Genomic DNA, 15,652 nt, shown 5'->3' with positions numbered 1-15,652 from the left:
ACATTTATTTGTGGGAGCATCTATCTCTGGTAATAAATAAACCAACCCTTTCCTCCCCCACCAAAAGCCCAGAATATAGTAATACAGATATGTATGGATTAAACCTTGTGCCTGATGGGACTTGTCAAGAGAAATGATGAACAGCGTTGGCAGGAGGGAAAGAGGTAAAGCTTACATTTCTTGCTGCCCTCTGGAGGAAAACATTGGTTACTGGACAAAATACAGGACCAGCTTAGAGATGGTTCTGGACTCACTTCACAGTGTTGATAGGTTTGGGATCAAAGTTGCCATCTGCATCCACTGAGATCTGTTTCTCCAATGTGGCTGTGATTCTGGTATCTAAATAATCCGGTGGCAAGGCCCCAGCTATAGCACTGAGACAAGGCAGGGCCATTCGGAAAAGATCTGGGTCATATTTCTGTGAGGGAAAAACAAGGCCACGTTAGCAGAGAAAGCAGAACCATGTCCTTAGACAGAACCATTCACCAATCAGCTGAAAACAGAAATAAAATACACGCATCTATCCAGGTTAACCAAAGCGAGAAATGTGTAACCCCTTAAATATTTTCTGGTGGAAACGAAGGTATCCTTGGAGGATGAACTAACACTCTATAAAGCCCTCAAGTCACCATTTGCTTTAAGTTGAAAAATCTTAAACAGGTTTAAATCAATATCTCCTAAATGGTTAATTTCAAGACCACCTAAGGGTTAAAGTGACTAGTTGCTAGGCCAGAAGTGACTATAAACTTGTCTGCTAAGGATGGTCACAGAAACGGACCCAACTTACAACTGCAGAGGGCATAGCAAGCTGTGCCAAGCTCTGTAGTAGCTGATATGGGTCGTATGTTGACATCAGCAGCAGGCTGCTCAATATCCATCATTCTCTCTTGAACCCAGCCAGAAATGAATTTCAGTCAAATAGCATGAGGTTGGGAAGAGCTTTTGATCTGCTTACACTAGACCAATGAAATCCAGGGCTAAAGAAAATGTAAGTGCAGGTGAACGAGCTATATGTGTGTTCTACATTTCTCTAAGAAACCCAGACCTGCTCACTTTCTACCTTTAAAGCTGCTGACCTCACAAACTGGGTTAGGGGAAGTAGAGCAAAGTCTGAGTCAGAGCTCTACTTCAATCACACCGTTCGGTAAGGCCTGGGTTTCAGAGGCTCTGAGCTCTCACCCGACGCCTCCTCAAATGAGTGCCTGGGAAGAACCTCTCCCAGCATGGCTTAAGGTCTTCTGGAAATCCCCTGTCCCACCATCACAGCAGATGTCAGGGCTTTTCCTCTTGGCTCAAGCCTAGTGAAGGCTGACAGACAGGAGCCGCATCAAATCAGGGGGAAACGAATGGGGAGGTAAGGCATCGAGACTGACATCAGAGGATGTGTGTAAATCTGGTAGTCACTTTCCCATGTACAGCTCTGTGAATGTGAAAATTTATTCAACTACTCCGAGGCTTTGCTTCACCTGTAAAATAAGGATTTTAAGAGTTTCCATTTCAGAGAGAGGGGCAAGAATTAGCGTAATATGCTTGTAAAGTACTTAGCACAGGTCCTGGCAAATAGAACGCTAAATAGATGATGGCTGTTATTATCTGTAGGTGCTGGGGCACTGAGATGCTCTCTTTTTGCTCAGAAAGTACTGTCATTACCTTATGGGAGAGAGAGTCAAAAATCCCCCAGAAAAGCTTCTCCGTTAGGTGCAGCTCTTCTTCCACAGCTAGCCCATAGCTCCCCCATCCTGAAGGCAGGCAGTAATATTTCCAGCACTGTTCATAGTGATTCGTCAGAAGCTGGGAGGTTCAGAACAGGAGAGACCAGCGGGGTGGGGTAGCGAAAGTCCATGGGCATCAAAAACATGCAGGAGAGAATAAAATAGCAAGCAGAGATCATGAGAATGAAACATGTGAAACAGCTGGGCTGTCGACAAAGAGGCCCTTCAAACACCGCTGGGAACAGTCTGCTCTCTGCCTAATGAGCTTGAGCCTGAGCGGATCTGCCTGATTAATTCTTGTGCCTCCTAATGTGCCCCTAGCAGTTACTGGAAAATGGAGAGGAGCCATTTCTAGTTCAAACGAGAGAGTGCTACCTTCTGAAAGTAGTCACCGTGTGCTGTTCTAGCCAGTCAGGGGTGGAAAGAATTTCTTCTGGGACCTTTGCTTGTAATTCTGGGAGATCTTGGGGGAATGCTGATATGGGGAGAGGATGGTGGGCTGCAAGTTGTGGGTCTGAAGATTTTCTCCTCAATTACCCATTGTTTCCTTGCCCCCACTCCCCGTGCCCCCTCCCTCCCTCTCCCCTCTCTTACACCCCAGTGATTTTACAGCAGTTTCACATCTTGCCAGTAGAGGGCAGAAGTTACCGGTAATGTTTCCATCCCAGCAGGTGTGATCCACGTCCTCCAAGAAAAATCCCACTGATATAAGAGGTAAAAAGTGAGCTTATTGAGTGATATCAATAATGCCTCTTCAAAGCCAGTATCCAGCTGGCAGCAAAGGCTTGCAGAGGAAGCAACACCAAATGAAGCTGTGCGCACTATGGTTTTCGGTTAAAATATTTTCTTTTTTTTGAGATTAAAACTGTGGCTGCTAGAGAGAAGAATTAGCCCTTAGAGGACTGTGGAATCTCTGAGAACATACAAACTGTTTTCTGCCTTGGATGGAGACAGGGGATTCAATTAAAGCTCTCTGGGAATTCTGGGTAGCCCAGTAAAATGCTGCCTGAAATGCTTGCTTGGACGATAAAGAAAAGTGCTGTTAAAATCATTAGGTAGGATTTTCAGGTGTGGCTAGCTGTTGCTAACACTTTTGCATATGCGAATATGGCAGGTGCCTCAGAGATAAAAGGTAAAAACACTATCTGCAAGGGTGGATGGCTGATTCTGGTGCCCTCCCACCAGGCCCAGATGCCGCCAGTGATAAAATATTTGTAATTTATGAGAAAACCAGAAACAAGACAACAAAAAAAGGGAAGGCCAGGCATGGCGGTTCACACCTGCTGTAATCCCAGCACTTTGGGGGACTGAGGAGGGAGGTTTGCTTGAACTCGGGAGCTCAAGGCTGCAATAAGCCATGGCTGTGCCAAGTGTGGGTAAAAGAGTGAGACCCTGTCTCAAAAAAAAAAAATAACAAAAGAGAGGGGTCTGTGGTCTTTTTATTAAGAAAGCGAGCCAGGCACGGTGGCTCATGCCTGTAATCCCAGCATTTTGGGAGGTTGAGGCAGGTGGATCACTTGAGGTCAGGAGTTCGAGACCAGCCTGGCCAACATGGTGAAACCCTGTCTCTACTAAAAACAAACAAACAAACAAACAAACAAACAAAAATTAGCTGGGCATGGTAGCATGTGCCTGTAGTCCCAGCTACTCAGGAGGCTGAGGCAGGAGAATTGCTTGAACCTGGGAGGTGGAGGTTGCAGTAAGCCGAGATCACGCCACTTCACCTCAGCCTGGGTGACAGAGCAAGACTCTGACTCATTTAAAAAAAAAAAAAAAAAAAAGTAGAAAACAAAGATTTCTTACAAACAAGAAAAGCACAAAACAGTATGGAATAGAAACGGGACATTTAAATCAATTTAATGAAAAACCACAGGGCCTTGAAAGCTTTTGAGATGAACACATTCTGAAAACCTAATTACAGCGGGAAAGCACGAAATCTAAGTCCCCGTACTAACTGCGGCTAAATATCAACCAGTCAGTGGAAAGCAGTTAAAGAAAATTGGAGCAATTTTCTTCAACCTCGACATTCAAGAAAGGACGTGGTTTTGTGGGATGTATCTTGTTAGTGAACCATCAACTTCAGGGAGTCAAACCCATTTAGCATGTATTTTTCCTCCAAATTGCGAAGACATCACATATGACCAGGCAAGTTTCCTGTGCAGTAGACTGTATTTCTGTAACAATAGTGACGTTTACCTTGAGAGGCATTTTGCAGTATTCATTGAGTTGGGGCACATCAAAAACGAGGCGTCGCAGGAGCTGCTGTAACATGGAAGGCCTCAAGTGACTGCAGTAGGAAATAAGAAACATAGAAAAATAAAATGAAAACGTAAGAAAAACAATAAAGGAGGAATGAAAGAAACGCTCAACAATAAGCATATTACAGCCAAGAAAACAGCTCCTAATACACAAGATCTCGGATAAACAAGAATACATGATAAAACACTTGAAAACAGTATAGTTAAAATTCAGAAAAAGAGTGCTAACGAATTGGGATACCCAAGGTGGAACTCTAGTTGCTATGTGACAAAATGTGCTAGGATATATGCATACTCAAAATATAATCACTGATTATGTGCAAAGAATAGAACAGAAAGAAGGTGCAGCTCAGGTTCTAGTCATCTCTAAGGCCCCCTGAACTCTGCAGAGGGAGAAACTGGAGTTGAGCAGCTCCACAGGTGGACTCTGAGGCCACCTACTGGTGTGATTTGAAGAGAACTTTAAAGCCCTGTGCCTTAGGATCTGGTCCATGAAATTCTCACTACTGGAATCATTTGTTTGGGGTAAGGCTTTGTTCTCAAAACAACTCCATTAATAGGCAAATACAGTAACTATTTAAAGAATAATCTATCAAATTACAGAGTTCATGGCACAAATAAATTTTGAGGTAGAGAAAGGAGAGGTAAGCAACAAGGATTTTGCTTTTTTACATTGCCAAACTTTGAAAACACCTAGTGGAACCTATGGTTTTCTCCAGAGAAAGGTGTACACACACAAACACAATTTGATATATAAGTTCAGCTCATGAATCCCTGGATTTTTGCCACTATTGCCTAAGGAGCTATGGAGGTAAAGCTAACACTCCTTTGTGGAATGTTGGGATGCCAGGGAAGAAATCCTTGGAGCATCTACAGTAAGAAGAATGTACGCAGATGGAGAACAAAAGTCATCTGTTTCACAACTGTTTCTGGAGCTGGCGTTGTGATAAAAAGCACAGGGGTGAAAATATACAGTGAGTAAGTAGCCTTGTCTCAGAATCTGTTAGAATGCAAAAATTACTCAGTGTTTCACATTATTATCCAGTTAATCAGCAATTATCACCTAAGATTCACTAACTTGAATACAAGCAAAGAGTGCAATAAATCTGTAATTCTGCGAATTCCTGACTTATTAAAATAAACAATGAATAAACCTAGTTAAGTATCAGTTTGCCTGCTACATCTGGAGCTCAAGTGATCAAGAAGAAAAGTTCTAAAAGTACAGTAATAGGGCTGTGAGCTCTACTTTTTGTTTGATGTAAAATTCTAATTTCTTGGCCGGGTGCGGTGGCTCGCGCCTGTAATCTCAGCACTTTGGGAGGCCAAGGTGGGTGGATCCCCTGAGGTCAGGAGTTCGAGATCAGCCTGGCTAATATGGTGAAACCCTGTTTCTACTAAACATACAAAAAATTAGCTGGGCCTGGTGGCGGGCCTGTAATCCCAGCTACTCAGGAAGCTGAAGCAGGAGAGTCACTTGAACCTGGGAGGCAGAGGTTGTGCTGAGCTGAGATCATGCCACTGCATTCCAGCCTGGGCAACAAGAGCAAAAACTCCATCTAAAAAAAAAAACAAAGCCGGGCGTGGTGGCTCACGCCTGTAATCCCAGCACTTGGGGAGGCCGAGATGGGCGGACCATGAGGTCAGGAGATCGAGACCATCCTGGCTAACATGGTGAAACCCCGTCTCTACTAAAAATACAAAAAATTGGCCGGGCGCGGTGGCTCAAGCCTGTAATCCCAGCACTTTGGGAGGCCGAGGCGGGTGGATCACGAGGTCAGGAGATCGAGACCATCCTGGCTAACACGGTGAAACACCGTCTCTACCAAAAAAAAAAAAATACAAAAAAACTAACCGGCCGAGGTGGCGGGCGCCTGTAGTCCCAGCAACTCGGGAGGCTGAGGCAGGAGAATGGTGTGAACCTGGGAGGCGGAGCTTGCAGTGAGCTGAGATCTGGCCACTGCACTCCAGCCTGGGGGGCAGAGCGAGACTCTGTCTCAAAAAAAAAAAAAAAAAAAAAATACAAAAAATTAGCCGGGCGTGGTGGCGGGTACCTGTAGTCCCAGCTACTCGGGAGGTTGAGGCAGGAGAATGGCGTGAACCTGGAAGGTGGAACTTGCAGTGAGCCGAGATTGCGCCACTGCACTCCAGCCTGGGCGACAGAGGAAGACTCCATCTCACAAAAAAAAAAAAAAAAAAAAAAATCTAATTTCTCCCAAGTCTCATTTTTTAAAAGTATTTGCAGCTCAAATCAGTCTCACCAATGTGACTTTGTTATTAGGAAACAGCTTATGTTGGGAGGCAGGACTCCTTGGTTGGCTAAAATATACCCAGAGCTCAGTTCTAGCGAAAGCGAGGACAAGATCTACAGTTGCTCTTAATGCATTACTAGCCAATTACAAATGAAAGCCGATAGAAAGGATTTCTTTTGGTGTAAACTCATTATTTATTCTATTTTCTACCATTAAGAAAATAGAGGCTCGGCCGGGCGCGGTGGCTCAAGCCTGTAATCCTAGCACTTTGGGAGGCCGAGACGGGCGGATCACAAGGTCAAGAGATCGAGACCATCCTGGCTAACACGGTGAAACCCCGTCTCTAAAGACTAAAAAGTACAAAAAACTAGCCGGGCGAGGTGGCGAGCGCCTGTAGTCCCAGCTACTCGGGAGGCTGAGCCAGGAGAATGGCGTAAACCCGGGAGGCGGAGCTTGCAGTGAGCAGAGATCCGGCCACTGCACTCCAGCCTGGGTGACAGAGCGAGACTCCGTCTCAAAAAAAAAAAAAAAAAAAAAAAGAAAAAAGAAAATAGAGGCTCGTAAAAACTAATAATGGGGCATTAATCTTCCTTTTGAAGTGGCAAAGTGCAAAACCTAGGTACCTTATTAATTCCTCGAGGTTAATTGGTGTGTCCACTGAAATTTGTCTCTCTTGAAAGATCAAAAATATTCTAATTAGCTTAACTGTCTGCCAGTTATCATAAAAATCTTGTGTTGAATGAAGCAGTATCATAATATCGGGACTGGTTTTGGAAGGAGATCTCTGGGAGAAAACTCTTTTGGGGCCTGGGTCGAGGTGTCCTTCCCATCAACCAGCCTTTACTCCCCACCCCAAGAAAATAATACTATGCAATGACAGAGCCTGTCCCATAAAGCACTTAAAGCCTGTAGGCCTTAGACGATACAAAGACAGCAGATATAGGTTAATTTTAAAAAGTATTTTAAACATAGTGATCATTGTTATATTTGAAATATAAGCCAGAGATTATCCTTTTTAAAACATTTTAAAACTTTTTTGTAACAGGCTTTTTCAGAGCAGTTTTAGGTTCACAGCAAAATTGAGCGAAGGGTACTGAGAGTTCTCATCTATCTCTGGCCCCATAGAGGCGTAGCTTTCCCCATTATCATTATCCCCCACCAGTGGCGCATTTGTGACAACTGATAAACTTATACTGAAACATCGTTATCACCCAAATTCCATAATTTACATTACGGTTCACTCTTGCTGTTGTACATTCTATCGGTTTGGACAAGTATTTAATGACACACATCCATCATTATACTGTTTTTCCACTGCTCTAAAAATTCTCTGTGCTCAGCCCGTTCATCTCTCCCTCCCCCTACCCCTGACACCACTGATCTTTTCAGTGTTTCCTTAGCTTTGCCTTTTCCAGAAAGCCATATAGTTGGAATCATACAGCACGTGGCCTTTTCGGATGAGCTTCTTGCACTTAGTAATATCGGTTTAAGGATCCTCTATGTATTTTCATTGCTTGATAGCTCATTTCTTTTTAGCACTGAATAATATAGTCCATGGTCTGATGTACCAGTTTATTTATCCATTCGCCCACTCGAAAACATCTTGATTGCTCCCAAGTTTTGGCAATTACGAATAAAGCTGCTACAAGCATCTGCATACAGGTTTGTGTGTGGACATAGTTTTCAACTCACTTGGGTAAAAACCAAGGAGTAAGACAGTTGAATCACGTGGTAAGAGTATGTTTGGTTTTGTAAGAAACTGACAAACTGCCTTCCAAAGTGACTGTACCATTTTCACTCCCACCAGCAATGGAGAGTTCCTGTTGTTCCACATCCTTGCCAGCCTTTGGTGGTGTCAGTGTTCTGGATTTTGGCCGTTCTGATATGTGTGTAGTACTTTCTCACTGCTGAGATTACCTTTTGGTGTGATGTTCTACTCACATCAATGTGGGGACTGAGGAGTTTTTTTTCTAGGTAGCCCTAGCTCCCCAGTGCATAGTAATTTCTTCTGTGATTAGAAAAGAACTCATTCAACAAGAAATCAAGACCATACTCAGCTGGCCCCTAATGGGGGAAACCTGTTGATCCTCTCTCCGGAGCGACCTACGGCAGTGGTTTCTAATCTTGACCACGTATTGGAAACACCCGGGAGGCTTCAAAAGCTGGAATCTTGGGTCTCATCCCTAACAGTTTTGACTTTTTGGGCTGGGATGTGGCCTGGGCACTGGGATATTTATTCCGTAACTCAGCAGGTATTTCTGATATGCAGCTGAGAAGGCAAAACACTGGCTGAAAAATGGCAGATCATACTGTTGGCCTGTGCTGCTAAGACCTGCTGTTGAAAGGGATGTCTTCCTTGGATTCTACAAGACTTGGCTTAGATTCCTGAGGACCCAAGGCTCTTGGGGTGACTTTACCTTTTGTCCTCAGCTGGCTCTGATGCCCATCTGCAGTTGTAAAAATTACTGCCTTTAACTCCCTATGGTGACTGGAGGTTTTTTTCTTTGATTTGCTGCTGGTCTTGGGAGGCCTAGAGGGAGGTCGCTTTTATTCACACTCAGAGTCTGGCTTCCACGTAAGATGTGCTCATGTAAAGGGCAGACACATCTGCTTCTGGCTCTATCTTGAGAATGAAGACAGCGCTTAATCTCAACACTTTAGGCTTGAAACAGTTTTCTGGTCCATCAACCGTAGTGGGTAAAGCCTGAGCTGCGCCCTCTCCCTTCCCCAAAGGGAAAGATTTTGCCTGTGGCAAATAGGGGAGCCGAGCACATCCTACGAGATGTCTGGGGGAGGGCTGGTGTATGACAAAGGCCTGGAAGCTTCCTTAGCCTAGGCCACCAGTTTTTAGATTACAAAGTAAATTGCAGTTGACCTGGATGCATACACAGGGGTCATAGCACAGGATGTGTACTTACTTGCAAATGGCAAGCAGACATTCTTCTATAGTGTCCCTTTGTGCTTTGGTGAGGGAACGTCCCTTGGAAAGCCTGTATATCGTCTGCAGTGTGGAATCAATCAGAGAGGTGCAGTGGTCTGTTCCGGCAAAGAGAGGGGCACATCTTGTGAGGAGCGGGAGCACAGCAGAACATATATACCTATTTAGTGCAAGCGCAGCCTCTGTGGTGCTCAGGGAAACCTAGGGAAAGAAGATTGAGACACAGGTTAATCACCCTGAGGGACAGGGCAAAGCTGGCTCTGCACTGAGGTCCCATGTAGCAAGCTGTGGGAGCTTATACAGGTCCACATTGCACAGCAAGGCAGTGAACAACTTTCTACCTTATTAGCAGTTCTATTTTTCTTTTTGCATTTTCAATGAAAAAAAAAATCAAGTTAAAAGAAAACAAACAAAAAAAAATCAGAAAAAAATAGTAACAAAGGCTAGCTGGCTCTAAGTCTCCCCAAATGATCCTATAAATATCTGTTCCCTTCAAAATAATTTTGAACTCATTAAAATCAGCTGATGACCAGTCTAACCCAACATTTTGATGCTTGCAAAGTCTAGTTGCCAGGATACTACATTATTATTCTGGTTTTCGCTCTTTTCTCACCTACCAGGGACTCACACACTGTTATCTTACAACTGTAAGATTAGTGAATGGTTATAGGTCAAGCAGTTTCTCAAATTCACCAGTTTTGTGAAAGAGAAAGTGGAACTCTGACTCCTTTCAGTTAATTGGTGAGCACTGTGAGCAATTCACAATCAATACTGACATGAGAGTAGACCCCACTAAAGGGAACCTAACTCTGCATGGGCAACGTGGAAAAGGAACAGAAAGTCGGGTCCTTCTACACAACTCTAACATAACTCTTGCTCACGATGTTCTTTTATGTACATTTAGATGGACGAGTTGAATACAAGGAAAACCCATTTAGTGACACTAAATAACCAAAGTACACTTTGCCACCATCTTTGAAAGTTGTAGAACTTCAAAAGAAACCTGGAGATCCACAGAGATGAAACAGTAGCATTTCCTGTGATTACTGCAGTCATTCTAGCTGTAACACACTTTGCGTAACTTACGATTTGAAAAACCATTTCCTTTGAATGATATACATTTCTCATGGTTTCTATAAATTATCTCAATTATCAAGTTTGTCTCCTAGAAACTTCAGTAATCACGCTGGGAGAAACAGCTAATCTTCCACATTTATCACTTTAATATACAGAGTTAAAATGAGAAAGCACAGAGCTCTGATTTCAGTAGATTATACGTTTTCAAAAGAGAATGCATGAATGTCTACGTGTTAATGAACTGAATATAACACCTTTTTGTCGTAGATGGTGTTTGGACAAACACGTGATTGAACACCAGATACCAGAATAGCATTTGCTGTTTATCATTAAATTATTTGATCAGGAAGCCTGGGTAGATCCCATGAGTTGAGAAAATTATTTTTAAAATCAAATAATTTATAGAAAAGTTCAAAACAACAGCAGTGGCAGAAGCACTGTTTTAGTTATTCAAAAATAATTATTCATAATTATTCATTATGAATAAAGAATTATTCACTGTTTTATTATATCAAAACGTTGGGTGAGACTGGGTTATTCAGTATTAGGGATCGTATACTCTAATACTGTCATATATACCATTTATCATCTCCCTACCACACATGGGCATGCAGCTCCCACTCAGGTTGGGGCTCGTATGTATTTCCATTTCTGGATAACCCGTGCAGGTGGAATCCGTCCAAGTCAAGGTATTTGCCGCTGACAGCCCATCACAGAGCTCAGATTTCTATCTCTGTTGGACACTAGGTGGAGCCTTTGAGAAACCTTCTAACTGAAAACAACCCTAAACTGGCAAGATGATTTTTAGACTTACACTGATCTAGTTTGTCTTTTCTCCTTGGACCTAGGACTCCTGGTGTACCTTTTTCTGCTTAGTTCTGTCTTGTGGCATCTTGTATCTGAGTTTTGTAACTCTAGGGGCCTCCTCTCTTGATGTTTGTTGATGGTGAACTACCTTACCTATCTCACCCTTGATTTCCAAACTTATATCTGCCTTTGTCCTCATGTACTGACCTTCGTCATACCCCTCACTTCAGACCTATCCATCCTGGTGGTCAGTATATGAAATTATGAAGCGAGAGGAGGAAGAATAATGTCAGCCTATAATGTTGCCAGTCAGCCTTTTTCAAAGGCAATAGAGACATGGTCTCACCAGGGGGTGCTTTTGTCCCCCCAGGGGACATCTGGTGATACCTGAAATTGATTTTGGCAGGGATTCGGGGTGAACTGGGGTGCTACCGATACATAGCGGGTAGAGGCCATGGATGTTGCTAAATGTTCTAAAATGCACAGGAAAACAGGATAACCCCTTACAACTTACCGTCAAGGTTAAAAAAACCGCAATTGAGGGAGTTGGATTTGGGGTCAAATTTACCTACATCTAAGTCTCTGGCTCAATAAATTACCATCTTCCATTTCATGATACCTCTATTTTCTCACCCATTAAAGTAAGCTATTAAAATGTAATTGGTGAGTAAATAGAAAATATTTGCTTCTAAGTCCAACATTACTAATTTTGCAGTGATGGGAACAATAATTTTTGTTATTTTTGCAACTTACTGTATCTAGGGAGGCAGAAGCTCTCAGGTCAGGTAAAAATCCAACCTCCAGCAAGTGGAGCAGAAAAGTTTGATCCTTAATGCCATAGACGCGGTCCAAGAACAGCACCATGGGTGCCTTGTGGTCAGGGCAGAAGTTGGCCGCCATATCCGGCTCACTGACCGACCCATCTGAAAGACACACACAAAATGTAATTTCCCTTTTTCTATCTCCACAGTCTCAAAAGGTAACAAAGAGCTTGTCTGTCTACAGCTTGTTCTCCTTATAAGCGACAGGAAGTTTGGAAAAATACAGATTGAGCATCTCCAATCCAAAAATCTGAAACCTGAAACGTACCAATATCTGAAACTTTTTGGGCACCAACATTATGCTCAGTGGAGATCCTTCTCAGAGGATTGTGGATTTTCAGATTTGAGATATGCAACTGGTAAGTACAGTGCAAATATTCCAAAATCCAAAAAAAATCCAACGCACTTCTAGTCCCAAGCATTTAGGATAAGGAATACTCAACGTGTACAGTGCTGTGCTGAGGGCAGCTTATACTTCGTTGAAAAGCCAGTTTAAAATTCCAGCCGGTTGTTAAAATGCTCATTATTAAAAATTAGAATTTACAATTAAGTAGATATTTTAAAAAGGTAACAAATACTAGAACTCCTTACTTCCTAATTATTTCACTGTGAACTATACTCTCGAGGTTTTCTGCATCAATCGTATTTGCGTGTTGGAAATACCATCTAATGGTGTGCCATGTCCATTCTCTTCCCAACTCTGTGTTCAGTGACATTACATTGGCAGCTTGAAATCGGCCATGGTGAGAATGCTTACGCTACAGAAATGGGCAAATGCTAGGATCAGGCCTTGATTTATTGCTTTGTTGATTTGAAACATAAGTAAGTGAGGGAGAAAACATTAATGAAGGCAGATTAAGTTTAATATGTCATGTCTGTAGTTATTACATCATAAATTGAACAAACTTCGAGGATATCTTGTTGCAGTATTTGGAAATAATCGTCTGATTTAGGTGAAATGTAGATCAGGTCATCCAAGAATTCTAATCTTAATCAAGGGGTTCGAAGGTGAAGTGGGGAAATACTATGAAGAAAATAAAAACTGCTTGAGCTGGAGAGTAAAGACAGGATTTCGAGTGAGGACAGAAAACAATCTTCCTCTTCCCGTTTTGTTTACACTAAAAACTAGGAAAGAGACCCCCAAATGAGCACGCTATAGCCACGGCATATTTAAACACTGTACTGGAAAGCTGTGGGCTTCATAAGGAACCCTGAGAGGCACAAAGATGAAGTCTGAGCCACCCCGGACCCTCGTCCTGCCCAGGCATCAGCGTCAGGCTGCAGAGCCAGAGAGAAGGGGCCTTCCAGACTGCAGGCTGCGGCCTCTCCCGCCCCGTGTACCAGGCGGAGCTGGGCCTGAATGGCTGAGGCGGACTTCCTCTCACACATGCCTGGTGTGGTGGGATATTAGTTAGTGTTTTGTGTTTGGGAAACACTGAGTTCAACATCTAATTTGCTTTATCTTAAGTTTTCTCAGAGACGTTATCGTTTTACTGTGCTTATACCATGTGATGTATTCCACAGCATTTCCTGCACTTATTTGACTCCAGGCCCCTTATTAATATGTACACCTATTAGTATCTCCCACAGAAACCTTCTGTGGAATATCAGTCTGGGAAACATGACAGCGGTTAGAATCATACGTTTTCAATTCCTCCATGAGCCTGGATAATGGGTGGGGTGACTCAGAGAAACAACACTTCAGGGAGAGTGTAAGTTTTGCAAAGGTAAGACTGACTGATGTCAAATGTCACAGGTAGCATTGGGGGAAAACAGTTTATGATCCTCAGCCATGAGGCGTGTGACTGTGGCTGGAGAGGCTGTGTGGGGACCCGTCTGTCTGTGCCCCCACTGCCTACACAAGCTAGGGGAGAAGGAGAAGGGAGGCCGTGGGGAGAGCTTTCGCTTGTCCCATTCTGTCAGCCTCCCTCACCGGGTTGGCATGCTCACAGGAGGACAGCGAGGTCTGTCTGTACCTGTGGGACACACGGTACAACTGTCTTGACACAGACGAGAGAGCAGACTAAGTCATTACTTCCAAATTATTTCACTATGAACTATACTCTTGAGGTTTTTTTGCATCAGTTGCATTTGTGTGTCGGGAATACAATCTGATGTGCCATGTCCATCTCTTCCCAACTCTGTGTTCAGTGACATCACATTGGTGACTTGGAATTGGCCATGGTGAGAAAGTTTATACTGTGGAAATGGGTAAATGCTAGGAATCAGGACTTGATTTATTGTTTTGAGATTGCTTCTCGAGAAGACGAGAGCAGCTGGCTAGAGCCTAGAGGAGAAAACTCATCACAGGAAAAGAGCAAGACACTTGCCCTGTGCAGCCTGCCCTGCGAGTCATGGCCTGGGGGCCGTTGTGCTGGGGACAGAGTCCTGCCCCGAGCCAGTGGCTGCTGGGAGACTGCCGCTTCAGCCTGCAGTCACTCCCCTTACCTTTGTTAAGGGAGGGCAGTTTCAAGGGGATGCTGATGATCCCAACCAGGTCTTCTGTGGGGACCAGGGAGCGCAGTATGGACCTGATGCGGATGGCCTCCCCCTTTCCCGTCTGGATGAGCTGGAAGATATAGGGTCGAGAATGACATGAGATAAGTGAGGTTCCCACACCTTGCTCCACCCCACCTCCAAACCTCTGGTAGTAAAATGGCTGAAGGGCAGGGGTCCATTCCATGTTTCCCTAATTGCTACAGACACTTGTGGCCACAGGGAAAGAGGAGAGCGGTCTCTTGATTTTCCAGAAGAGGTGCTACTGAGGAAATAACTGACTAAAGAGGTTGCTAGATTCCTTTGCTGTTATTAAAGTGGCCATGAGGTGGTGGTATCAGGTCCCAGGAAGAAGTACACGGCCTGCTGGTGGCTTCTCAGTGTGACTGCACTGTCGGAAGCTCTTGGTGGCCATGACAGAAGTGTGGACAGTGTGGCCACAATGCCAGACTCTAGAATTCTGTTAAACGTAGAGATGGGTTATGAATTTCAATTTCTAAGAGTTTGATTAATGCTAGGGATGACGAGTGGGCAAAAAGGGTATAGAGAATGTCAGAGAGAACTAGAGGGGCTCAGGGGCGTTATCCGGGCATGAATAGCTTGATCCACCCTGACACTGATGAACCAACCAGCACGCACAAGGGTGTGCATGCATTTTCCCCCTGCACATGCAGTCTCTGGCTGGGTGTAGCAGGCGTTCAGCTGGGAACTGAATGTCATAGCTCAGGGTCAGACAGCCCCCAGGTGGGCTGGATGGTATGCTGAGATACGATGCTTGGTGCCACCAGGGAAAGCAGAAGGCCTGCCCACCCACCCTGGTGCCACCTCCATCCCCAAGGGTAGAGAAGAGGTGGCTGGTGATGATGGCATCCTTCCCTCACCACTGACAGGGCAGGACCCACAGGAGGGGTCCTGAGAAGGGATGTATGCATGCGTATGTGTATGTGCGTGTGTGTAAGGTGTTGGAGCAGAGAGGCAGTAAGGAAGGAAGAATGGGGCACCCAGATGGGCCTCTGGTGAGCTATCCCATGCCGCCTTCTTGAGAAGAAGCAAACTATAATGTGCTTTCTGATGTGATGAGAGGTGATCAGGAAAGCTAGAGTGTGAACACACAGGGGTTCCTGACCCTCCCCACCTCCGCCAAGACTGTAGAACACTCTAGTGTTTTCTGGGCTCCCTTTCAAGTTTCTTGCATTTGCTTAAAGGCACAGAAGTGGAAAAACAGGCCTACGTGGGTAAGGCTCCTTTATCATAGCAGGAATTGGAATTCTAGGAATTCAGATCAGCCTCCCTT

At 44.2% G+C, this 15,652-nt stretch overlaps 1 protein-coding gene across 2 annotated transcripts in view; it reads right to left on the bottom strand.

Moving 5' to 3' along the window:
• The window catches only part of RYR3 (ryanodine receptor 3), a 584,152-nt gene that overhangs the window by 131,138 nt on the left and 437,362 nt on the right, over window positions 1-15,652 (bottom strand). For both annotated transcript variants that reach the window (XM_025390215.1, XM_025390216.1), the window contains exons 46-51: window positions 14,311-14,431; window positions 11,795-11,964; window positions 9,138-9,358; window positions 3,909-3,999; window positions 1,651-1,791; window positions 255-418 (exon numbers count right to left, since the gene is read on the bottom strand). In XM_025390215.1, coding sequence (XP_025246000.1) covers window positions 255-418; window positions 1,651-1,791; window positions 3,909-3,999; window positions 9,138-9,358; window positions 11,795-11,964; window positions 14,311-14,431 — 908 coding nt within the window. The remainder of the gene's footprint in view (window positions 1-254; window positions 419-1,650; window positions 1,792-3,908; window positions 4,000-9,137; window positions 9,359-11,794; window positions 11,965-14,310; window positions 14,432-15,652) is intronic.

This window comes from Theropithecus gelada, chromosome 7a (genome assembly GCF_003255815.1).
Source record: "Theropithecus gelada isolate Dixy chromosome 7a, Tgel_1.0, whole genome shotgun sequence".
In the NCBI taxonomy this organism is placed as follows: Eukaryota; Metazoa; Chordata; class Mammalia; order Primates; family Cercopithecidae; genus Theropithecus; species Theropithecus gelada.
Note: the sequence above shows the minus strand (reverse complement) of the source record. Positions and strands in the feature narration are given on the sequence as shown.